Raw genomic sequence first — 26,831 nt, 5'->3', positions numbered from 1 at the left:
GTGCATGGTGTTACACTCTGCATAATCGGTCAGCTTCAGCTAGCGTGTCTGGATCCCTGACTCCTCCCGGCCCCTTTGGACAAACAACATAATTTTTGCTCTGCTTAAATCTAACTACTTACTTTCTATTCCTTCATTCCCTTTTAAAGTTTTAATATGATCTTTCATGCCTGCTCTAGTGGGTTTTTCCCCCCCTGGAAAGACTGGATACCAGGGCTCAACAAGAGGTTAATTTTGTATTGGCTCTATTTACTTCTGTCTGGTGCTATGCACTTCTTTTATAAAGTGTCATTGTATTCGTGCACCTCTATGCATCTCTTCATTATGCAGTGGCTTTCTCCATTCTGTACACACATTAATAACCAATGGTGGAAGAAAAAAGAGTTTGAGTTACATGCTGAACTCCAAACTACAGTTTTTGAATGTGTCATAGATCATGTTTAATAGACTAGGGATCAAAGTGAAACCCAATATACATCACAGGGGAACTCAATAATTGAAGCATCCCAAGAATGTCTAAGGGTATGTCTACACTACGGGATTATTCCGATTTTACAGAAATCGATTTTTGGAAACAGATTGTATAAAGTCGCGTGCACGCGGCCACACTAAGCACATTAATTCGGCGGTGTGTGTCTATGTACCAAGGCTAGCATCGACTTCTGGAGCGTTGCACTGTGGGTAACTATCCCATAGCTATCCCATAGTTCCCGCAGTCTCCCCCGCCCATTAGAATTCTGGGTTGAGATCCCAATGCCTGATGGGGCCAAAAATTTGTCGCGGGTGGTTATGGGTAAATGTCGTCAGTCAATCCTCCCTCCGTGAAAGCAACGGCAGACAATCATTTCGCACCCTTTTCCCTGGATTGCCCGGGCAGATGCCATAGCATGGCAACCATGGAGCCCGTTCAGCCTTTTTTCACTGTCACCATATGTCTACTGGATGCTGCTAACAGATGCGGTACTGCAATGCTACGCAGCAGCATCCCCTTGCCTTTGCAAGTTAGCAAAGACGGTTACCAGCCATACTGTACCGTCTGCTGCTTTGCAAGTTGACAAAGACGGTTACCAGTAATACTGTACCATCTGCTGCTGTCATCAGTGCTCCTGGCCGACCTCGGTGAGGTCTGTCCGGGGTATTTGGACAAAAATAGGAATGGCTCCCCAGGTCATTCTCTTCTCCCCAGAGTCAGTCCTGTCTAGAATATCAGGCAAGCCTACTAAAGAACCAGAGAGGCAAACGGCTGCTCCGGGTCAGAGCCCCAGACATCCTACAGAAATGATGAGCTGCATGCCATTCTAGGGGGTGCCCCTGCAACAACCCCACCAGTTGCTTCCCTCCTCCCCCACCCCTCCTGGGCTACCGTGGCAGTTATCCCCCCATTTGTGTGATGAAGTAATAAAGAATGCATGAATTTGAAATAACACTGACTTTATTGCCTATGCAAGCAGAGATCACATGGGGGAGGGTTGGGCGGTTGGCTTACAGCGAAGTAGAGTGAACCACCATTCTGCACTTGCTCAGCCTATAGCTGAAAATGGGAATCTGTGACAAGCACTAGGATAAAAGCAGAGGCAGGACTGAATCTCCATTTGTGTGTGGGCCTTTGGCTGACACTGCTAAAATACAAAATGTCCCAGGATATGTATGTTGGCGGACAGTTGTAAATGGCAGCTTAATGTTTTTATTTGCAGCAAAATGTAGGGGTCTAAGTATCTGATTGTGAGCCCTGGTAGCAAGGGGTAGGCTGGGGTAGGTGCGACCGCGCGGTGCTGCTGACTGGGAGAGCAGCCTGAGGTAGAAGCCTCCAGCTGGCATGATATTCCAGGCAGGACTGAATCTCCATTAGACAAAACTTAAAGAAGAGAATGACCTGGAGTCATTCCCATTTTTGCCCAGGTGCCCCCGACCGACCTCACTGAGGCCAGCCAGGAGCACCCAGGAGATGACAATGATGGATACCAGTCATACTGCACCGTCCGCGAGGCAAGGCAAGGGGATGCTGCTGTGTAGCGCTGCAGCACCGCGTCTGCCAGCAGCATCCAATAGACATACGGTGACATTGAAAAAAGGCAAGAAATGATTTTTTTCCCTTTGCTTTCACGGGGGGGCTGACGACATATATCCTGAACCACTCACGACAGTGTTTTTGACCTTCAGGCTTTGGAAGCTCAGCCCAGAATTCAAATGGTTTTCGGAGAGTGCGGGAACTGTGGGATAGCTACAGTCGTCAGTTGCCCCACCCTCTGTGAGCATCCATTTGATTCTTTGGCTTTCTGGTATGCTTGTCTCAGCTCCTTAAGTTTCACGTAGCACTGTGTTGAGTCCCTGTTGTGGCCTCTGTCCATCATGGCCTTGGAGATTTTTTTCAAATGTTTTGGCATTTCGTCTTTTGGAATGGAGTTCTGATAGAACAGATTCATCTCCCCATACAGCGATCAGATTCAGTATCTCCCGTATAGTCCATGCTGGAGTTCTTTTTTGATTCTGGGACTGGATGGTCACCTGTGTTGAGCAGCGCTCCATGCTGGGCAAACAGGAAATAAAATTCAAAAGTTCGCGGGGCTTTTCCTGTCTACCTGGCCAGTGCTTCCGAGTTCGATTGCTGTCCAGAGCGGTCACAATGGTGCACTGTGGGATAGCTCCCGGAGACCAATAGCATTGAATTGCGGCCACACTAACCCTACTTCGAAATGGCAATGTCGATTTCAGCGCTACTCCCCTCGTCGGGGAGGAGTACAGAAATCGATTTTAAGAGCCCTTTATGTTGACAAAAATGGCTTCGTTGTGTGGACGGGTGCAGGGTTAATTCGATTTAACACTGCTAAATTCGACATAAACCCGTAATGTAGACCTTGCCTAAATATTGGAATCTTGAGGTCGCTAGAAGCTTTATTCATTCAGTGCCCAGATTTTACCTGACTAACGGTCTTTTTTTTCTCTTTTAACAAATGTAGATCAGATTTTAACACACAGAATTAATGGCTACAGCCTGCATTGTCCCATCTCTAGCGATGCTCATCCCTGATGGTTCAGAGGAAGGAGACTAGACTCTCTGCCCCCAATATATTGGTGATGGAGAAATCCCTTCCTAGTCAGCTGACGCCGTGAAGCATGAGCTTTTAGGAACATAAGACATAAACCAAAAGTGAGCTCCAGGGATGCTGACCCCTGCCCCTACTATCACAAGTAACCCCATCATATAATCACACCCATAAATTTGTCCAGCTCTCTTAAAACTAATTAAGTTGTTTGCCCCCATAACTTCTTTTGGGAGGCTGTTCTAGAACATCCCCTGGCGATTAGAAACCTTCTAATTTCCAGCCTGAATTTGTTCATGACCAGTTTATACCCATTTGTTCTTGTGCCAGTGTTGTCCTTTAGCTTAAGTAGCTCTTCACTCTCACTGGTATTTAGTCCTCACTGATGTATTTATAAAGAGCAATCATATCACTTCTCAGCCGCCTTTTTGCTAGGCTAAATTAGACTTGGTGTTTTAGTCTGCTCTGATAAGAGACTCTCCATTCCCCTGATAATCCTAGTAGCTCTTCTCTGCACCTGTTCTAGTTTTGAATGGTTTTTTTTCTTGAACATGAATAACTAGAATTGTTCGCACAATTCATAAGGTCTTATCAGTACCTTGCACAAAGGCTTTATTACTTCTCTGGGTGCTGGGGATTTGAGAAGAGGCACATAGGAAACTGAACGTGTCCTTTGCTCAGCACTTCTGCATTGACTTCTTGAGAGAGGGAGTCTGGGGGGATATCTGGGGCATGAAACTGGGTCTTCAGTTACATATGTCCAATAGTCACCGTCCTGGGTCTGTCTAGGCAACATGGCCCCTTTCTCAGTCCAGGAAATCAAAGAGCAGTTACAGAGGGGTTGCAGAGATGTCCAGCTCTCTGTTTGTGGATTGGGGAGTGGATTCCATTCCCCCAACTCTCCTGTAGTCCCCTCACAGAAATTCTGCCTACTGACGAACATGCATATCTGGAGATGGGAGGGGAAGGGGGGTGAACTTCACTAAGGGAGTTTTGTAAAGAGAATAAGTGAAGAATAAATGCTATCTAGGAAGAGTTTGAATTAAAGAGGGGATTCATGAACAGAGGAGCTGAATGCAGGAATGATGATAATTCTGGGTGAACAAATTTTTTTGGGTCAGTGTAGCCCTTATTTTCTGTTCTTGAATTATCTGCAAACAGACTGTGACTTGCCGATTTTGTTCACTGTTCACAATTGCTCAACAGATATTTTTTGACGACCAAGCCTGTGGCTTTTCAGTTGTTGGCTGTGATTATTCCTTCTAAAATTTTACATTCAATATTTCAACTGTGAGGGGCTTAAATGTGACTTAAGTGGTGCCTGGACCTTGTGTTGCTTTTTCACAGTGGATGGAGAAGCTAACATGGCTGAAGCAAAATTGTATTTAGCAGTCACTTAACTGTTAGTGAATCATTTTCCTCACAAGAAACACAAAGTGTCTATGTAATACAGATTGCAATGATCTTTGTTTGCACAGTTTAAAGGCAGTTTCTCTTACTGCTGGTGTGTGGTAATAGGAGCATCTTTGGTTATTTAAAATATTTATGAAGTTACTTAAATGTCAGAAATAATAATTGTTGTAAATCACAATCTTGTAAATGAGTAATGAACACTGTGTTGTCTACTGGTATTGGCTTTTTGAACAAACCTTTCTAAAAGAAGAGAGATGTTGTCTCCGGTTACAAACCTTTTCACCATATTAGTGTTGTCATTAATAGTGCACTGTAGTGTTCATTCCCATTTATATTAGGGATGTAAAATGTTAACTGGATAAGCATTAGTCTTACCAGTTAACCGGCCTTAACTGTTAACCCCAGGCCAGTGGGCCAGCTGGCCCCAGTGGCCCTGAGCTGACCGCCCGGTCCACCAACCCCAGCAGCCCCGCGCCGCCTGCCTGGTCCGCTGACCCCAGCCGCCCTGCACCGCCCAGCCAGAGTGCTGGAGCAGCGCCTCTAGAGCAGCGCTGCCTGGCTGGAGCAGGCCCAGCAGCACCGGTTAGTTTGGCCCCAGCTGTTTAATCAGTTAACTGTTTAAACAACATATTGTTAAATTAAACCGTTAACTTTTTAAAAGGTATTTACATCCCTAATTTATACCTAACCACTCCATTACTACCCAATCAGCTCAGCTGATTGTACTATTCCTGTCCAGGGTAACAGGCACCAACTATGTGCTGAAAGTACCTTGTGCATCCTAGCATTCAGCTGGTTTCAAAGTAATGTTAATGAATAATGACAATGTGTCTGGTGTGGTGAAATGCCAGTGATGAAAAGTAATTACACACTGATGATCTGGACAGTTTATCTTCTCCTGGGTAGAAGCTCTGAGGCTCTCACACTTGTAAACATGGAAGCCCCCTAGTCATCTGTTTGCCAGAGGACCAGACTGGACTCCCTTTTGGAGCTTCTCCTTAATCATCCAGAAAACAGTGACTGTTTAACCGTGTGAATGTTCCCTTTTGTTTTCCCCACCTCTTAGGGGGGATCTGCCATGCTAGCTCAGAAAGTGAGACAAAGGGCCAGTTTTGCCTCTGGTAACTCCTTTGGGGAAAGACTCCATTACACCAGGGATGAACTTGGTCCTGGAAATGGAACCTGTTGCTCATGTACAATTCTGCAGAGCACTAGGCCACGAGCACTAGGCCACGAGACTCAGCTTTGTTATGGGGAATTTTTGAAAGTGATGGCAAAAATATACCCAAGCTACTCATAATGGGAAAGATGGTTTAACTAGGTATTACGTTAAAGGCTTCAAATATAAAGGTATGCTTTAAGCCACTGTTTTCACTGGAGAGTATGCCAAGAGACCATGAAGGAGTAGGGGGTTCTGGAAGCATTCTGCCTTAGCAGCCAAAGAGTGCCTCTGGGAACTACTGCAGAGCAAATACCAGAACAATAGCTTATCTTCCACCTTTATGTAGCGGGGGACATGCATTCTCTGCTGGAGGCTGCAGAAGAGGGATGGGATGCATCCCCTTTGATGTGTCTAGTGTTGACAGCAGTTCTAGGCTGCTACAATGCTTGTGTTTTCCCTCTGACAATGGAGGGACTCGATGCATGGGAATGTGTGGGAGGGAGGGGAAGGCAGCCAGTTTTCGTGCCTTTTCCCTCCTTTGTCTCCCCTCTGCCAGACTGCCAGTTTCTCTCCTGTAATCTTATAATCTGTGTAAAAAAAGACTGTTAGTAGTTTTATCTCCTTCCACTCAGGGTCGTTCCTACCCATATGCAGAGTATGCAGCTGCATAGGGCACCAGAAAATTTGGGGCACCACATTTCCTGGTGCCCTGCGCAGCTGCATGCTGCTCCAGCCTCTGCTCCGCCTCTTCCCCATGGCCTCAGGCCTGCCTTTTCCCACCCCTGCTCCGCCTCAGCCCCGCCCCTCCTCTTCTGAGGACTGCTGCAGGGGTCGGGCCTGCACTCACTGTGTGGTAAGTGGAGCGACCTGGCACCAGCCTGCTCCACTCCCCTGGCTCCCAGCTGCGCCACTGGTGAGTGCTGGGGGGTGGTTCCTCCTCTGCCCCCCAAGGCTGGAAGCCAGGGGAGCAGAGTGGAGCTGGCTGGGGTCGGGGGGGGGAGGTCTCTCCCCTCTCCCCCAGAGGCCTGGGGCACCAAACAGCCCCCCCCCTCCCGCGGGGGACTGCGTAGGGCACCAAAATGGCTAGGGATGGCCCTTCTTCCACTTGAAAGTTTTAAGATGTCAAGAGATGGAGAATCTCCCACTTCCTTTGGTAGTTTGTTCCAGTGGTTAATCTGCATCACTGTTGAAAATCTGTATCTAATTGGAATTTGTGTGGCTTCATTTTTCAGTTGGTAGGTCTTGTTATGCCTTTCTCTGCTAGATTGAAGAGTCCTTTAGTACCTAGTATTTTCTCCCTACAAAGGTACTTATGCACTATAATGAAGTCACCACTCAATTCTCTTTTTGGTAAGCTAAACTTATAGAGCACTTTAAGTCTCATTGTGTGGCATTGTCACCAGTTCTTGAATCAATTTTGTGGCTCTTGTCTGCACCCTCTCCAATTTTTCAGCATCCTTTTTAAAATATGGACACCTGAACTGGGCACAGTATTCTAGCATGCCCTCTTCCCTACTTCTATTCACTTCTCCTCTGTTTATATATCCAAAGATCACATTCACTCTTTTTGCCACAGCATCACATAGGGACCTCACGTTGAGTTGTTCGTCCATTCTGGTCCCTAGATTCTTTTCAAAGTCACTTCTTGCCAGGACACAGTCCTCTGTTCTGTAGCATGCTGCATGCCGCCTTCTTAGATGTAACCTTTGCATTTGGCTGTATTAAAAAGCAATTTGTTTCAGGAGCAGAGCTTACCAAGAGATCCAGATCACGCGGTCTGACTGCCCTGTCCTTATCATTGTTTGCCACTCCACCAATCTTTGTGTCACCCACAAATTATATCAGCAGAGATTTTGTATTTATTTCCAGGTAATTGGTGAAAATGTTGAACAGTGTCGGGCCTGGTACTGAACTCCACGGAACGTTATTAGAAAGACTCTCATTCAGTGATGACTCCTCATTGACCACCACTTTTTGAAATCTTTGTTTAGTCAGGTCTTAATCCATTTAATGGGAAATTTATTGAAATTGCGTAATGCTAATTTTAATCCTGTTGTTGCTCTTTGTTTTTAAATTGGAATGTCTTGTGGTAATAAATCAACAGCCTTGCAAGACTATGGGCCAGATTTACAAAGGTACTGAGGTGCCTAACACCAAGATTTAGGTGCCTAAGTCCTGTTTTTAGGCACAACTAAGATTCTCAAAACTCCTGCGTGGCTGCTGCCTAAGCCTGTAGGTACTTACACTCACTCTGTGCCTAAGTTTTTGCAATAATGTTTGCTAGGTGCCTATATTTTTGCTTCTGCCTGATGAGGAGAAGGGATTTAAATGGACATCTGCCACCTCTTCAGTGAGAGCCCTAACCACTGGGCTATGAGTCATTCTAACTCTTTTACTGGCCCGATTAATATTTCATTATTCAGTTATTTAATTAAAGTGGAACAACTTCAGGAGGCGAGATTGAGGGAGACCCACATCAGAATATCCCATAGCCTAATGGTTAGAGTGCTCACCTGAGAGGTGGCTGATCCCTGTTCAAGTCCCTTCTCATCAAGCAGAGGGGGGACTTGAACCAGTGGTCTTTCACATCCCCAAGGGTCATAAAGGAGGTCTTCATCCTCCTTTCTGCCCTCCCTCCCAGCTGTTTTGTGTGGAGTTAGGTGGCTTCCAAGCATGCCTACCAGGTCAGGCCCCACTGTGAGTTAGACACAGGAGTGCCCATATTTCCCAGTTCATGCATTGCTGGCAGAGATATGCATGTCCCTGCAGCCTGGTCTTAGTCACCTTTCTCTGTGAGAGAGGTGGGGCTTAGCACACCCCTCTGGTCAGCATCTCCCATTGGCTAGCTTAGATGGCTCCCCGCATTGCGTGCTGCTTTGTGGATCGCATTCAAACCTGTCTGTCTCTCCCCATTCATTCTTTAGAGCCTAGGTGCTTTTCTTAGGCTTTGTGAATCAGTGTTGTTCCTGTGATTTTTTTTTCTAGGTGCCTAAAAGTTAGGCACTGCAACATCAGCATCAGAACACCTAAGACCCAGATTTTTAAAGGTATTTAGGCAGTGGTTAATAAAGTACAACAAACTTCTCCCCTCATCAGAGAATGAAATTAAGTTGATTTGACAAGACCTATTTTCCATAAAACCATATTGACTGGCATTAATTAAATAGCTATCCTTTAATTCTTAATTGAATCCCATGTCAGACATTCCATTGTTTTGTCAGGGACTGATGTCAGACTAATTGGCCTATAGTTGCCTGGATCATCCCACCTGCCTTTTTTAAATCGTGACACAACATTAGAATGGGCCAGAGATCTCCTCGGTCTGCTCTTTTCAGACTCTTGGGTGCAAGTTATCTGGGCCTGCTGAGTTTAAAATGTTTATCTCTAGATGTTCTTTAATGTCCTCCTTAGTTACTAATGGACTGAAAAGTACTTCCTCGTCCTCTCACTGCCAGTCAAGTGACGAATTCATCTGTATCTGTCATAGTGAGGCCCAAATAGGTACCTAGGGTTGGGTGCAATACCTTGTATTATATACTGGGACTCAGGCAGAGGTAGGACAAGGAGCTACATAAAACTTGGCAGCTCTTCCTGGGATGGGTGCATGTTGGAGTGTGTTTGGGGGTGCTAAGTAATGAGTAGTATGGTGGGAGGTGCTGGAGGTATCTGGGGGGGACAATGGGTTGTGGTGATAAATGGCTGAGTTGGCAGCGGTATTAGTATTTCTTGGGGGAAGAGGGAAGCAACAGCAATTGCAGGGCTTTCCTGCAATCTGGCTGGATGTGTGGCATCTCAGCTGGGTTGTGGAAATTCATGGCCTTTGTCAACCCGGCAAGCAGGGCCTCTCTTTTGTGAATCTAGTTCTTTTTATAAACAACGCTAACACTGAAATTTCTAAACCAAGCTTAATGGAAAATTCCATATCCCTTGCTTGAGCTTTGAAGCATTCTCTCAGTTGCAATTCATTTTGCATGCCAATTAAAAGCTGGTAAAGGACTTAAACAGCTTTAGTGCTTGGGCATTCAATGTGTATCGAAATCTATGCTGAATCTTAACAGCCAGCCTTGTTTTCGGAATGCAGACATCCTGCTATATAAACAGTACCGCTGTAACACCACACATGCATTTTGGGATGAATCCTGCAAAATTCTTTTTAACAAAATATGTGAAGCCATAGCTGGTAGTGAACTAGTAAGACCATTTGGGGGCACCAGAACAACAGGAATAGATTTGAGCTACTAATTAGGATACACACTGTTGATGGCTGCTGGTTGCAGTCATGCAAAATCTTCTTCTAAAAAGAAAAAATATATTTCTCTTCAGTTTTTATATGAACATAATTTTCACTGATGTGTCCACAGTGTGCTGTGTTTTCTGAGGAGACAAGCTGTTATGGAAGATCCTACATTATGTGTGAATTTTCTCTGACTTTTCAAGGAGCAATTGCTGCTGTCCTTTTTTATAATATGTAATTTTGTACAGAGTATTACTTAAAAGATTTAGAATAGAAAGTATATATTTACTTTGAATATAGTTATCACTGAGTGGTTGGTTTCCAATGAAATGTGAAAGCATGTTTGTAAAGATATAAAATCCTATATTCACTTAGCATGTATATCCACTGAGAGAATTGAATCCAGGAATGTTTGAGAAACTAGTATACACTTTTAACTGAAGACATTTGAACTGTCAGTCATACAAGGAAGAAACTACTCAGCCTTTGTGAAGACTTAAAAGGATACATGGAGAAATCCCTTATGCCCAATTGCTATGTATGGCTTTCAGCCTGGGTAGATGTTTAGCACCCTGAAAGTCCGCAAATATCTGCTTTATATCCGCGGATATCCGCATCTGTGGACACGATTGCGGTTGTGTTGTTTAACATCTTTGCATATTGAAGATTGGATGCGGATCCAAATTTTGGTATCTGTGCAGGGTTCTATTAGTGAGGTAGGGCGCTGGTGCGGATGCAGATGTGGATATATCTATATCTATATCTATATAGTGGCAAAGTTCCTCCTCTCCTCTAGTAGGTCCTGCGCTTATTGGCGGATTTCTTCCCCTCAGTGGTTTTCCCCTTGGACGAAACCCATAGTCTGGATCAACTACTCCTATGTCTGATTAGGAGTAGCAGGGCTAGGGGGGGAACCCGGGCCCGCCCTCTACTCCGGGTTCCAGCCCAGGGCCCTGTGAATTGCAGCAGTCTCTATAGTGCTACTTGTAACCGCTGCTTGACCGCTACAGCTCCCTGGGCTACTTCCCCATAGCCTCCTTCAAACACCTTCTTTATCCTCACCACAGGATCCTCCTGGTGTCTGATGCTGCTTGATTGTATGGTGTTTTCCTCAATCCTCCAGTAGTACCCCCTCTCAGTTCTTAGTTCCTTGTGTCTCTTGCTCCCAGCTCCTCATGCACACTTCTTTCCTCTGGCTCCTCCTCCCTAGACTGGAGTGAGCTCCCCTTTTTATACCAGGTGCCTTGATTAGCCTGTCCTGATTGGCTGCAGGTGCTCCAATCAATGTAGCTCTCTCCGGTGCCTTCTAGAAAGTTCTTAATTGGCCCCAGGTGCCTTGATTAGCCTGTTCTGATTGGCTGCAGGTGCTCCAATCAATGTAGCTCTCTCCGGTGCCTTCTAGAAAGTTCTTAATTGGCCCCAGGTGCCTTGATTAGCCTGGAGCAACTGACATTTTGGTTCCCATGGTACTAGGGATTTGCTTAGCCTGGAGCTAACATACCTGCTCCTCAGTACTTCCCTGTAGCCATCCGGCCTTGCTCCATCTCTCTCTCTCTCTCTCTCTCTCTCTCTCTCTAAAAGGTGGAGTGCAGATCATGAGTCAGATCCAAGTTAATTATCACAGATGCGAATCCAAATTTTTGTATCCGCCCAGGGCTCTAGAGATGTTCTGTAATTATTCCCTTTGTGGCAATGGGGAACTGACATAACATGGCATCTAATAAGGAGAAGGGAGATAAGTACTCCCTGACTTGGGGTATCTGTGGATCAGCAGCTCTGGAAGCTTCTTTTTTATATGAAAAGATATCAGTGTCTGTCTTTCAGCCATTCTTGGCTCACTGCAAGGCTGAGGCCTCTTCCGCAACTTCTTGGGATATCCCTTCTCGATTTCTGACCAAAATTTTGGACTATTAAATTGCTATTTAGCATTGGTATCTAGCACCATAATACTGTAGATAAACTTGGTGCTTTGTACAGAGAATTGGAACAATCAGAAGAAGCTGTGCCCTGAAAGAATATACCCCTATTTTCATGTTGAGCCCAGTACATCCCGAGACAGGACATTGGAGAGTTTAGTGCATGCTGTGTGAACCCTCATTCAGAGCTGGCATGATCAAAGGAGCTCTCAGGTAATGATTTTGCCATTGAGTCTCAGTGCTTTGATTTAAGGAGTCCCTGGTAACACGTTTTCTGAAGGGAGTGGCCACTGGCCAGAACCTAGACCTGCTTAGCCAACACAGTCCAGGGTTAGCCAAGCTTGCCTGACTCACCTACATCACTGCTAACCCTAAAGCTGCTAGGGACTGTCACAGTGAAATTGCTCAGAGTTCCTTTATCAGGTTCTTTTATCAGCTGTGAGATGGTGTCTCTGATGCACAGATAAGCATTATAGATTATATGAAGCACAAAAAGGACACACATTTTTTAATAGTAAAAACACCCAAAAGAATGGATTTTGTAAGTGAAAAATATCTCAAATAATATATATTTCCAAGAGAATTTTGAGCAAACATTGTATGACCAACGAATGTAGCAAAGAGAGACCTAGAAAATAAGCTCATTGCAGAACATCTGGCTTTCATCAGACAACTGTGGCCATTTGGAAATTCCTGCTCTTTCAAGCTTACTCAGTCTTTTGTTGGGGGTTAATTTAAAACGATCTAAAGAACAGCTAACTGTGCTGTTGCTTAATTCCAGATCAGGAAGTCACTCTCTACATTAACGCAATTCCTTAATTCACTCACTAGATGGAGATCAAAAGCAATCCAAGTTGTGTTCGTCTCCTCTGCTTCCCTAAGCCACCACCATCACAGCAGAAAACGAAAATACATGATATTATTTTCCCTGCCAAGCTTTTAAACTTTTTTTTTCCGTCCAAGAATGATTAATCTTTTTTCCAGAGTCATCTTAGAGAGTAAAGAAGAAGCAAGGAGTTTGAAAGGTGCCGTGGAATTGGTACATCATTACGTTATTGTTACTGCAATTATCAAGTTATTTGATTAAAACCAAGAAAATGCATCTGCCACTGTCATTACCAGATAGCCATGAAATGTCTCGTGACTTAAACTGGCATCAGATTAGTATCTTGGACACAATCAAGGAATTCAAATATGCCAGTTCCCATTTAATTGCAAAAGCCTGAAACCCAGTCTTCTGACCATAGAAATCTACTCTCATGTGATAAAATATGTAGTTCTAGGTAATAAGAGGAAATGTGAAGTTCTCTTCAGAAAGATTGGGGGTGGATTTTGGTAAGACTCAAATTGAACTGATGAGAAACATTTTATACAGTCAGATCCAAAATTATAAAAACTATCCCCATAATAACTCTCATCTTGAGAGCATTACCAGTTTCTAAGGGAAAAAATGTAAGATTAATTTTAGATTATATAACTGAAAAATGTGTTTATCACAGAGAATCAGCCAAAGATTTTCCTTTTGGTAAAAGCTGGAAAATAATTTTCAGGTTTAGAGCTTGTGGAAGGAGTTCTGTGGCATGACGGGGAAAGACTAATAAATACTGTCAACAATTGAAAATATCTAGAAAACATCAATGAATACTGTGCATGTGTGATTACAGGAAAACACACAACATTCTGGACTGTAAGATCAAGAGGGCTATTTTATGGCCTCTGCTACAGGCCTGTTGTGCCTCTTGAGAGGAACAGAGGACCCATAAAATTCTGCTAAATGGGCATCAGGAATTCCCCTTGGAGTGACTAAGAGTTGGTGTAAACAGCTCTACATAACTTTGATGTGCTGGATATGAGAGTGGGTGTGGCAGTGGTTGAAACTGTGCTGATCTCCTGTAATCCCTCGTTTGTGTAATGATCCCTGAGAGCATGTTAGTGTGTGCCAGTGAACTGTGACTTTTCTGTGCTATTTTAGCAGAATTATTTTCCGGCCATTTTCATGACAGTTCTTGGGACAGGTGAGTTGGATCATTTTATGTAACTTTGAGCGGTTCTGAGGCTGCTCTAAATTAGGTTGCGTACTGAGCATAATTCTGGTACAGCTGAGGATCTAGTCCAGAAACTTGCTGAATGGATGGCATTTACATCTTCAAAATAAACTGAATCATAGTCATAATCCCTGGAAAGGCCAGCAATTAAGACAAGATTTGTACAGGGAGGTCAGTGACGTAGGTGAATTGACTGTGCAATGTGATAGAGGTAACTGATAAGTATCCACTCACAGATGACTGTAGAATTTAAAAATAAATAAAAGGAAATTGGGATGTGTATACAAAATATTTTAAAGTGGAGATCTATGTATAGGAAATACAGTGTCAAGCAAGATTCCAGGCTGCTGAGCACAAGATATGATTGATAAACTATTTTTAAATTTAATCTGGTTATAATGAAAATCATCTGGGGTTAAAATAACAGTTTAGAGTTTCTAGACTGTTAATAGGACAGCCTTATTCTGTAGCCACTCTACATGCAGAGTAGCTATGTAATTGCCCCATAGTACTTTGGGTATGGAGAGGTTATGCCATGTAATAGTTGGGTTTTTTTAATTGGGAGTACATCATGGGTCAGATTTACAAAGTTAGGTCTGCACTATTGCATGCTTATATTTGCACGTACAGAGTATATACATTCAAATAGTCTGTGAGCATACACACAGCAGGCACTTGCAGGTGGCCAGCTTAGCAACTGCAATGGATCATTTGTATGCCCCAAATTTTGTAAATCTGGCTGCGGAAATGGAAAGGGAAGTGGGCATGGGCTGCTATATGTTCCCCTGAGCTGTTCTTCCTGCTAAGAGATGGCCCTCAGACTCAAGTTGACTTCTAAACCTGGTGTTGATTCACTTTGATTATTTTAAGTTAGTGACCTCTGACATGTGAGACTTATAGAACACCTGATTTACAGAGCAGCTCATCTGAAGCTTCTTGTGTGCCTTTGGTTTTTTTCCCTTGTGCTCTGCACTTGTTTTGCATTTAAGCCTCTTGAGTTTGAAAGGCGCAGTTGTGTAGTGGTATGTACGGGGCTACGTGCTCTCCTGCCACAGTCAAAGGCAGAATGCATGTTATATAAAATGTTCCAAAGCATCCGTTCCAAAAACTGCAATGAAAAAGACCAGAAAATAACTTGCTGGCTAAAATACTACAGGAAAAGCATTGGAAACTTTGTAGCCCATGCAGTGTGTTCCGTAGTCTGCGAGCAGCAGGCTAATATGGGCAATAGCTGCACTGACTTGTGGAATTTCCATATCTTGCTTTCAGTTGTGAGGGAAGCACTTGGAGTCTGGCTCTGTGAAGCTGACTTCTCCTGCCTGGAGTCCTTTGCTCAGGCTGTCTGAAGAGTCTTGAAGGTGTAGTGCAGCATACATATTAATGGGCAAATGCTGCTATGAGTCAGTGTGGCCCAACAGATAAGGCATTGGCTTAGCAACTGCGTGCCCTAGGTTCTGTTCCCAGCTCTGACGCTGAATTGTATTTGACTGTGGGCAACTTAACCTCTATGTGCCTTTGTTTCCCCATCTGCATAAAATGAGGATTAGAAAGCACATTTATCACATCTTTTAGGATCTACAAATGAAAAGCACTATAACATGGCCCAAGTACTCCATTTTTATCTGTGCTAGGGACTTGCTGCCTTTTTTTGGGAAGCAACTTCCTATCCATTTGTCTACCCCTAGCCTCTCCATAGTGCATAAAAAGTAGCATAATCTGGTTCCAAGAGTTTTAAGATTTAAGTCTAATTAGAGAGCACTTGACAATGGTGTAAATGCATGTCTATGCTGCTGCTGGGGTTTAGGGTGACCAGATGTCCTGATTTTACAGGGACAGTTCTGATATTCGGGGCTTTTTCTTATATTGGCACCTATTACCCCCCACCCCCGTCCTGATTTTTCCCACTTTCTATCTGATCACCCTACTGGGGTTTGAATGGAAGGGTCATCTGCAGTAGCATGAAGGAGGAACTCAACTCAGGGGACTCAATAAAATGTACAACTATAAAATTATAGTGGCAAAAATAAGTATCTTAATCTCCTAGCATTTAGATTAATTATCAGAAGCCTATGTAATAGTAATGAATATTGGCACAGAACTCATGAGTACACTGAATATAATTAGTGTAATTAGGATGGATTTTATAATACACGGATTAACATCTGTTAGTCAGATATCAAGATTTATTGTTGTTTGAATAAATATTGACCTTTTTGCTCTCAGGTCATTAAATCTTGAGTTTGGCCTTCATTTAAAACACACAGTAGCACTTCTTTGTTCCCTGTCACCAGCATTGGAGTGTGCGTGGAGTGTAATTGCCCTTCTACTTGGATGTAGTATATCGGTGAGAAGCACTATTTTCACTCCAATTACAAAAAAGGATTGAGGTCTAATCCCTACATCAGTGGTCCCCAACACGGTGCCCGCGGGCGCATCTTAATGTGCCCATGTCCTGGACCCCGGGAGAGCACCCGCCGAAATGCCGCCGAATTTCAGTGGCATTTCAGCGGGGACGCCTCTCGATGATGACGCTTGTCGCCAACCAGTGATGTCATCGAGAGGCGTCACCCCCGAATTTCGTCAGGGACGCCTCTCGATGACACCGCTTGCCGTCGACAAGTGACATCATCGAGCGGTGTCGCTCCCAAATTTTGGCGGGGACGTCTCTCGATGACGTCACTTGTCGACGGCAAGCAGCGTCATCGAGAGGCGTCACTGCCGAAATGCCGCCGAAATGCGGCGGCATTTCGGCGGGTGCTCCACTGCCTCAGTGGTCCTTCGTCTGGTGCCCGCCAGACAAAAAGGTTGGGGACCACTGCCCTACATCCTTTACTAAAGCAAAACTCCCATTAGGTTTGCTTGAGGAAAGGATTGCAGAAATATTCAGAAATCATTGCTAATGATGCTGGAAAAAATGGTGTTGCATGGTGGTTTGCATCTACATATTTGTCTCATACTTTTGTGTTACACCTTGGCAATGAGATGTACCTTGTGTGCGTGCTGATGATGATACCTGTAATGTTTTTTCCAAAACCATCCAGCTTTCTATTGTGGACTGAGGTGTAAAGTCTTCTAGAACTTTGGATTTTAGTATTTTTAGGACCCCTAAAAATAGATCCTTGTTGAAATATAAATAATTTCTCAATGGGATTGAAATGGAATGAGTTTCTTCCCCATGAACATACAGTAGATGTAGATGTATGTCTAGATCACTCTATAAAGAGATCTGATTAGTCAAAAATCTCCAGAAGCCCTATAATTAGGGCCCTACCAAATTCACAGTCCATTTTGGTCAATTTCACAATCGTAGGATTTTAAAAATTGTAAATTTCATGATTTCAAATATTTTAATCTGAAATTTCACAGTATTGTAATTTATAGGGGGCCTGACCCCAAAAGGAGCTGTGGAGGGGCTTTCAAGGTTATCGGGGGGTGTGCGGTACTGCTACCCTTACTTCTGCACTGCTGCTGGCGGTGGCACTGCTGTCAGAGCTGGGCGGCTGGAGAGAGGCAGCTGCTGGCTGGAAGCCCAGCTCTGAAGGCCAAGGCAGAGCCGCCACCAGCAGCAGCACGGAAGTAAGGATGGCAAAGTATGGTATTGACACCCTTACTTCTATGCTGCTGCCTTCAGAGCTGGGTTCTTGGTCAGCAGCCACCACTCTCTGGCTGCCCAGCTCTGAAGGCAGCAGCACAGAAGTAAGGGTGGCAATACTGTGACCCACCCCCCCTGCAACTCTCTTTTGGGTCAGGACCCCCAATTTGAGAAATGCTGCTCTTTGCCATGAAATCTGCACAGTATAGGGTAAAAGCACACAAAAGACCAGATTTCATGACGGGAGACCAGATTTCACAGTCCGTGATGCATTTTTAATGGCTGTGAATTTGGTAGGGCCTTCCTATAATATTTAATATGGTTATACCCAATAAGAGTTCTTCTAAAACATATAGAAATCACTAGAGAATTATATCCTTTCAGCAGAATATTTTAAGCCATTCTACAAAATGTAATAAAGAATTATGTGGGATTTTCAAACGTGCTCAGTGTTGCTCTGTTCCCGCAAGTCAGAGATGAAACTATCATTGCTTCAATGGGAGCATAGTTAGGCCAATGCAGATTCACTGTGAAAATCTCACCCTAAGTCACTGATAAATTGATTGGTTCAAAAACTCTACAGAAAGATTATTGTTCTCTATTAAATTGTACAGAGCTCTTCGATAAAGGAAGGGAAGTTTAGGAGACTATCAAAGGCAACTTCTCTAAACTAGGTCATAACTACTTTTAAAAAATCATCAGATTGTTCAGGCAGCCCTGCTCACGCAGGGTTTTTTTAATTAACATAGGTAGGTTTTTTGGAATTTGAAAGCTGGCTAATAAGGTAGGTTACTCAGCCAGAATAATGCATGGTGTTTCTGTTAAGGCTTGCTTTTATCATGGTATTCAGTAAAAATACAACTTCAGTGCAGAAACGCACCAAAAGCAAGAGTTTGAAACTCTTTTGCCTTTTCTCTCTTCGGTATCCCACTGCTGACAAGTAAAATCACAAAGGCCCTGATCTAGCAAAGCACTTCAGCATGTGCACCAGGGCCCAAAGCTAGACAGAATTGCTTGTAGGGAAATTCGGAAAATCACTGCATTGGTGATTTAACCGCCAAAGATGGTGGTGGTAGAGCTAAGACTTTTGCATGAAATTGGCAACTTTTAAGGGTTCAAGTCCTTGGTAAGCATCTGAAGGGAAGATTCCTTGTGGTTGTGAGCTGGCCCTGTGGCACTGCCAAAGGGAAAAAGCTAGACAACATTCAGTCCAGTATTTTCTGCCTCACTGAACGTGGACTGAAAACACTGGGTGAGGCTATTGGGGATTGGTGAGATGACACCTCTACATCTCAGATGCAAAAGCAAAATTTGAGCACAAGTTATACCGACTCGCAGGTGGAAAATCACCAAGAATGTGATTCCCAAAGTTCTTCCTGCTTGAGTTCTCACCCGCTCCTACCCCGTAAGGCCAGCACAGATTGCTCCACCCTGGGTTTTTCCATCCTGACTATAGATTCTTCCCACCAACCTCACCAGCCCGAAGTCTGACTTGGCTCCTGAGTCCCTGAAACTCAGTACCCCATCTTTGCTCATACTCCTGATGTGCGGCTGCACAGTGCTACTGATCCATTCCATCACCTGTAAACACCTGTTTCCAGCCCTCCTGTCACCTGGTAGAAATATGGCCCTGTTCCTATCCTCTAAGAGTCCCTCCCATTTTCCCACTCCCTCCCTCATCATATGCCGATACTCTGTCAGGAGAAAGTCAGGTTTATCTTTCCATCACAGCCACCTGCCATCACCCAGCCCAGCCTGGCTTCCTTTCCAGTTTCAGGACCCTCCCCACTGTGTCGTGGGATGTGAGAGGAACCGTGACAATGACTGGAAGGGCTGTTTGGCTCTTTGTAGAGCTTTCACAATTTTAGTAACACTTCTGCATAGGCAAAAGTTGTGAGAGGGCAGAATACCTTACAGATTGTGTCTGGTGACCCACACTCATTTCTGGACATTTCATGGTCTTGGCCAGAGGAGCCCTAGAGTTTGCAAATACAATAGAGAAGTCACAGAAAATCTCAAACAAGATTGTTCCCTCTCTTCCTCCAAACTTCACCCATCTCTTCAAAAGAAGGTGATTTGCTATATATATATATTTAAAGAATGTTACATGTAAATTTTAGTTCTGTTAATACAGCAGATACCAGAGCAGGTTTCAGAATTCCTTTGGACTTTCAATCCTGGGAGATGTGCAAGGAAAAGGGGATTCTTGCCATCCTGTCTCCAGATTGAAGTGTTGTACAGTGAACTTGAACGCTGCATTTTAAAAATATTCATTAATATTTATTTGCTCATATGGAGTACTAGAAATATGAAAGCTTAAAGCTTTTGCTTGCTTAATTAAAATATTCCTATAACAATGCTCCACAAAACCTAAATTATTACTACTCCTATTTATAGTAAAGCGGTAAAGACTTTATATCATCAGTTATAATGTATTTAATGAGAAGCACATAACTGTGTTTAATAAAATTGCTTGAGAGCAATAACAATTATTAAGAAACCCATCTGGTGGCCAGTCTCTGCCTTTGCTACAAGAAACGAGCAAGATGTCCTTAGGGCCAATCCTGCAAACCCTTCTGTGAGTAACCTCAACTCACACAAATAGTTCCGTTGGCACCAAGGAGTAAAGATTAGCAGGTGGGTTGCAAGTCATGGGGCCAAATTCATACTTCATGTAACTCAAGTACAGGTGATGATATTACACCAGGGCTAAATGTCACCCTTGCATAGTTGCCATAGATTGCTTATCGCAAGGAATCCTACAACAGATCTAGAATTTTGTTAGCTTTATCATCTTTCTGTTAATTGATCCATTTCCAGACATCTATACAAAACGTAGTATAGGTTATTAATGATAAGTACACAGTTCTTTGTGAGAACAGCATTTGTTAGAACCATTTTTTAGCTGAAACTTTTGATTGCATTAGGGTTATTTTTCTGGTGGTACATTTCAGTTACATTGACTGTGGTGTAGATTGTAGCATTTACCTGCTGCCCTTAGTAAAAATCTAGTTCACAGACTGGTCTTGGAGAAACAGAAAGGTTTCTGGAGTTCCCCCATTCCACACTCCTCCCTCTCCCCAGTGCAACCTGCGAGGCCCCATTCTGGGATGCCCCTCACCCCCCAACTTCTTGGCCAGCCAGGCCTGCTTCCTGCCTATTCTCCATGTGCATACTCACCCTCTTTCAGTGAGCTGCTTGCAGGGTGTGGGGAACATCTTGTTAGAAGTCCCTGGAGGGCAGGGGTTGTAGTTTTGGCCAAGGCCTTACACGGGCTATATAGGAAGTAATATGGGAAGTTCCTTCCTCCCTCTCCCCCTACCCACAACTCAGCTGTCTAAGGGCTGGCCACAATCTAGCCCCATATGATTAACACTATTGACCAGAATTTTCAGAAGGGCTTGTGCATCTTTTGCTTACTTGTGAAAGGCTGCAGGTGTAAATTCTTATTTCAGCAATTCCTCTTACTCTCCCCCCCCCCACACACACACATCTACCGACTCATGCCATGAAATCTCATGCATTTGTGGGGTTGTTTTATTGTTTCAAGTTCCTGATCGCACATTGTTTTAAAGCATAGAGACTTGTAACATTTCACATTTCAGTCATGAAGAAAAATGTGAGATACAACACACCACTGATAGCTGAATATAGACAGGAGATTAGGAGAAGGAGGAATGGTGTGACCCTAACACGATCTTGATCCTGCAATGAGATGCATGCGGGCAGACCCTTCTGGCTTATCGGAAACCTTTTGACTTCAGTAGAGGTCCATGGAGAAGGGAGGGGTCTGGCAGTGCCCATTTCATGTCAGGATCAGGTCTTGAAACATGAGTCTGAGGAAGGTAAAAATAATTACAGGTGAGAGATAAAAACAGGGACAATTATTGGTTTTGGTTTTTGAGGGTGACTAATGTGTTCTCTGTTAAACAGGGTGATCAGATCAGACAGTCTTGCCTATGGTACGAGTCCACTTTTTCCCTGCAGAGAAACTGCCAGCAACCTCCATGAAGGTCATTACTCTCCTTTACAAGATAGAAAAGGATACAAAGAACCTGGCTTTGTTTTAATGTTCATTTTGCCTTTAGATCCAGTTAAAAAAGATGAACAAAGGCTCATTGAAGCTCTCTAATCTTTACTGTAATGCAAATACAGAGTGTTGCTACATATGTACCTTATGCCAGAAGCATAAGGTTTGCTTGTGCAAACGGCATAAGAGTTCTTAACAGTAGGGCACCATTCCAAATTTCTGAAGACATTCATTTTTCTACAGAAGTGTGTTGGGTTTTTGAACTTGTGTCACCAAATAACATAAGTTGCTTACTGTAATATACACCCACCGCACACATTGCATTGTGATTTCCTTTTCTCAGTGGAGAAGGAAAGCACAAGCTCATCCCTATGCATACAAAGTAAAAAGGAATGTTTTTTGTTGGTATCTTTCTTTCAAGATGACAAACTGTTGTTTCATTCTTGCATGAAAGAACCTTCCTTTGCCAGTATTGAAAAATAGGGAAACCTAATCACTAGGGCTGTCAAGCAATTTTAAAAAATTAATCACGATTAAAAAAAATTAATTGTGATTAATCGCACTGTTAAACAATAATAGAATACAATTTATTTAAATATTTTTGGGTGTTTTCTACATTTTCAAATATATTGATTTCAATTATAACACAGAATACAAAGTGTACATTGCTCACTTTATATTTACTTTTGATTACAAGTATTTGCACATTAAAAAAACAAAAGAAATAGTATTTTTCAGTTCACCTCATTACAAGTACTGTAGTGCAGTCTCTTTATCATGAAAGTTGAACTTACAAATGTAGAATTATATACAAAAAAAACTTCATTCAAAAATAAAAAAGTGTAAAATTTTAGAGCCTGCAAGTCCATTCAGGCCTACTTCTTGTTCAGCCAATTGCTCAGACAAACAAATTTGTTAACATTTGCAGGAAATAATGCTGCCCACTTCTTGTTTACAATCTCAACTGAAAGTGAGAACAGGCGTTTTAATGGCACTGTTGTAGCTGGTGTTGCAAGATATTTACATGTCAGGTGCGCAAAAGATTCATATGTCCCTTTGTTACCCGGGGTTCTTTCAACCCAAAGCTCTTGGTAACTTTACTCTGTGCGAGGAGGTGTCAGGAAATAAATCAGGGGAGACACGGCCGTCCGACCGATAGATGGCTGGCACAAACAGGACAACACAAGAGTGCTTTCACTTAAAGCTAAACTTTACTAGTCTCAAGCACTTGTACACATCTGCAACAAGTTAGTAAAACACCCCCAACCCTCGATAATTACCAAAGCTGAGTGTGGTTCTCGAGTGACACAGCGGCAGGCTTCCGGTGGCCAAATCTTCCGTCTGCCGGTGGGGACTGCAAGATGAGTCCAAAAGGGAGAGTCCAAAAGAGTCCCCAAATGAGTCCAACTATCTCAAGCTTTTCCCCCTTATTTATACATCAGTAATAAAATGACATATCTCTTAAAGAAACCTTGTTAAGTAAGCAGTTTCAAGCAAGAGGTTCCTTCTGACTATTGATTAACCAGGTGTGGGTTTTCCAGAGTCTGCAGCTCTGAGACCCCAATAAACATGCCTGCTCTTTTTAAAATGCATGTATCAACAACTGCAACACAATTCTTATCAGGAAGGATGCGGGGTCAAGCTGCCCTTTCCATGGCACCCAAAACCCCCTCCCCTCCTGCCTTGGTCAAGCTGAGTTTGCTAAATGATCAATTTACAGCTTGCCCAGAGACCCTATTAGGGCTGCAGTGTCTGTCTGCCCTAAACAAAAGGTGGTGGAGGAAAGGGAAGGCTAATTATTGCCTTGAGCTTGGGTCCCCTGGCTATCAGGCTTCCCTAGTAACTTATCTACTTGGACAAACTTTCCCACCTTGCTCCATGGCCAGCTTCACCTTTTTAAGCTCCCCTTTTCCAGGCTCTGCAGGTGCACCTAATTGGCACTCCCTGAGTGCAGGAACGCTCATTAGGCTTGCTGTCAGTGGGATGGGGGCATGGCCCATCACGATACACAGCAGACCTTCTACTTACAAAACACAGCTGCTGCTCTGCCAGCACTTCTTCTGGATGTTCTATTTGCAGAACATGACAGGGTTGTTGTAACAATTCTACCAAGGATCCTTTCCACTGGGGTTAAAAAGGGAGCAGGATGAAGTTGGAAGATGCACTTTTGAGGGATTTAAGAAGCCTAAATCCTCCCATGCGGACTCTTGCCAAAGGAAGACAACTTGTCAGGGACCATTCATGATGGAAGACCATTCTACACACCACCATGGCTACAACATAGCCATGTGAATCTGCTGCTTCTGGTACACTCCAAAGCTATTCCTATTTATGTCAGTAGTAACCTACACGCACTGGCCCAGATTCGGCTCCCACTGAAATCAGTGACAAAATTCCCCATTTACTTCAATGGGAGCAGGATCTGGCTATCTACATTTTTCCCGGATCCACAATTTAGATGGTAGCTTACAAAAAGATTTTAGCTTTAACTAGGAAAAAACACTTGTAGTGAAATCCATATACTTTGTAGGGATCCACAAAAGAGTCACTTTCTGGAAGGTAGCAGGATACTGGCCAATCAACTACAGTATTAAGGATTTCAGCTGCTCAGATACAACTCTGATGAATCTTTCCAAAGTTTGGGACACTGCAGTAGAATTTGGCAGTAGACATGTAGCAGGAAGAAAAAAATTCTCCTCGCTGATAAAACTAGAGAAAGATCACATTTTCACGGTTTCACAAAAATGTAAACCATTTTCCATTCTTGCCTTAGCTATTTTGCAAAACGGAAGACAAGTTTATACATGAAACAGTCTCATTTGACCACAAAAATCTGTTTTGGCACAAAGGAGGCATATTTTCATTCAGAGTAAAGTTATGATTTTGCCTTAAGTATTTGGCCATTTTGGTTATGAAAAAAATGCTTGCTGCTAGAATTGGCTGGACCAAAATTTACAGATATTTACAATAGAATGAGTTACTAACTCAACTATATAACTGACAGCAGCAGTCATCTTCAGGAAGTTAACGAGGCCATAATTCAGGAAAGCATTTAAGCACCTGCTTAACTTTAAGTACATGCATAAGTGCCATTGACTTCAATGGGGCTCAAATATACATAAGTATTTTGTTGAAAGAAGGTTCACGACAGGAAGGATGGTCTTGTGATTAAATCACTGGACTGAGACTCAGGACAACTAGGTTTGATTGCCTGCTCTGCCACAGATTCTCCGTATCACTCTGGGTATGTCTACACAGACAAACAAACATGGCAGTGAGTCTCAGAGCCTGAGTCAACTGAATCCGGCGTGTGGGGCTTGTGCTACGGGGCTAACAGCAGCCATGGAGACGCTTGGGTTGGACCTGGGCTTTCAGACCCTTGCCAGGTTTCACAGCCTGGGCTCCTCAAGCTGGAATGTCTACAAGGCTATTTTTTAGCACGAGTTCAAATCTGTTAACCTGGGCTCTGAGACTTGCTGCCACAGGGTTTTTTTTTTTTTGCTGTGTAGACATACCCTCTGTCTCCCTATGACTCAGTTCCTTACCAGTAACGTGGGAACAACGTATTTTCCTCTTCCCTTACCCTTATCATTGGATTGTCTTGTCTATAAGATTTCTCAGCAGGGACTCTCTCTTATTACATGTTCATACATCACCTCGCACAACGGGGCCCCAATATCACATGGTTTCGCTGGATGCTACTAGAACACAACAACATTTACCAACAGATCTTGCATACAGTTGCCACATCACATCTGCCAGTTTTTTCCCTATTCTAAATCCAGATGATGACTATGGAACCAAATTCACCAATGAGTATTAACTGTTGACAATTGTTGATATATTGACCACTGTATACAAGTAAGCAAACAACTTTATTTGGTTGCTTATAATCACTACCCTAATTCCTCACCATAAATGTATGGAAGCAATGGCTTCTTCAATATATTTTAAAAACGAAGAAAGCATATTCTCCATTGTTTAATAACTTCTTGTCTTTGTGCAGCAAAATTGGTTGCAGACTTTAAGTGAAAGCTTTTTCTTTTTGGTGATAATTAAAAACAAACCCCGGCCATTTGTCAGCTGTCACCCCAAGTAGGACAATCTAAATACCAAATGTTTGCACTCCCAATCACAACTTTGTTCCTGTAGCCAAGGCGCTCTGTAAAAACCCAAACATGTTTTTCTTTTGTCTAGAATTTGTTCTGGGCCCACAGCCCTAACCCACTAATAAATTATTACAAAACATGAGTGCACCAGCATTTCCCTTGTGTCATACCATACGACAGAGAAATAAATACATTTGTCAAAGTAACAGTAAACCACTTCCACATTCTTCAGAGCTACTAGAGAATCAAAGTGAGAAACAGATGCCTCTATATTTCTGCTCTGCCACTGATGTTCTCTGTGCATTTTGATCTGGGGGTTGTGGTGCTACACCTTCTATAAAGTGATTTGTGTGCGCTCCTCCCAGTCATTACTTTGTGTGACCAGGAACATGAATTCATTATAAAAATTTCTTGACCAATAAGGTATGGCAGGTTGGCTAAGCTTTATCTTGCTTCAAACAATTGTTTTAGCCATTCATTTATGCAATGTTCATAGCTGTCTAATGCATCACCTTTTTATTTTGTGTGTCTTTACCCAATATTGCATTTGACTTATACTTGATTAAACCACAATATTTACACAGGACCCCCAACCAAACCCATTACTAGGACCCTAACAAATTCAGTCCGTTTTGGTCAATTTCACAGTCATAGGATTTTAGAAATCGTAAATTTCATGATTTCAGATATTTAAATCTCAAATTTCACGGTGTTGTAATTGTAGGGGTCCTGACCCAAAAAGGAATGGGGGGTCACAATGTTAATGTGTGTGGGGGGGGGGGGTTGCGGTACTGCTACCTTATTTCTGCCTTCAGAACTGGGCAGCTGGAGAGAGGCAACTGCTGGCAGAAAGCCCAGCTCAGAAGGCACAGCTGTCGCCAGCAGAGGCACAGAAGTAAGGATGGCATGGTATGGTATTGCCACCCTTATTTCTGCACTGCTGCTGGTGGGACGCTGCCTTCAGAAGTGGTTGCCCGGGCAACAGCCGCCGCTCTCTGGCCACCCAGCTCTAAAGTCAGCACAGAAGTAAGAGTGGCAATATGGCGACCCCCCTACAGTAACCTTGTGATCCCCCCCATTACCACTTTTAGGTCGGGACCCCCAATTTGAGAAACACTGGTTTCCCCCATGAAATCTGTATAGTAGAGGGTAAAAGCACACAAAAGACCAGATTTCAGTCTGAGACGCATTTTTCATGGCCACAAATTTGGTAGGGCCCTAGTCATTACAAAGGTGAGATCTAGGATTTCAGAGGCGCCTTTGGTTCTGAATGAGCAGAAATAGAGGGC

The 26,831-nt window shown here is 43.4% G+C and overlaps 1 protein-coding gene across 5 annotated transcripts in view; it reads left to right on the top strand.

Annotated features, from left to right (window-relative positions):
• GADL1 (glutamate decarboxylase like 1) overlaps nucleotides 1-26,831 on the top strand; it is a 121,453-nt gene that overhangs the window by 87,642 nt on the left and 6,980 nt on the right. Inside the window, exon 15 of one of the 5 annotated variants that reach the window (XM_039526412.1) lies at nucleotides 21,337-21,437. The exons of the other annotated variants lie outside the window; for them this stretch is intronic. Coding sequence (XP_039382346.1) covers nucleotides 21,337-21,414 — 78 coding nt within the window. The 3' untranslated portion in view covers nucleotides 21,415-21,437. Of the gene's footprint in view, nucleotides 1-21,336; nucleotides 21,438-26,831 lie in introns of those variants that run through there. 5 annotated transcript variants of the gene reach the window in all.

Source organism: Mauremys reevesii, linkage group 2 (assembly GCF_016161935.1).
Source record: "Mauremys reevesii isolate NIE-2019 linkage group 2, ASM1616193v1, whole genome shotgun sequence".
NCBI lineage: Eukaryota > Metazoa > Chordata > Testudines > Geoemydidae > Mauremys > Mauremys reevesii.
The sequence above is the reverse complement of the archived record's forward strand: the minus strand, read 5'-3'. Positions and strand labels throughout refer to the sequence as shown.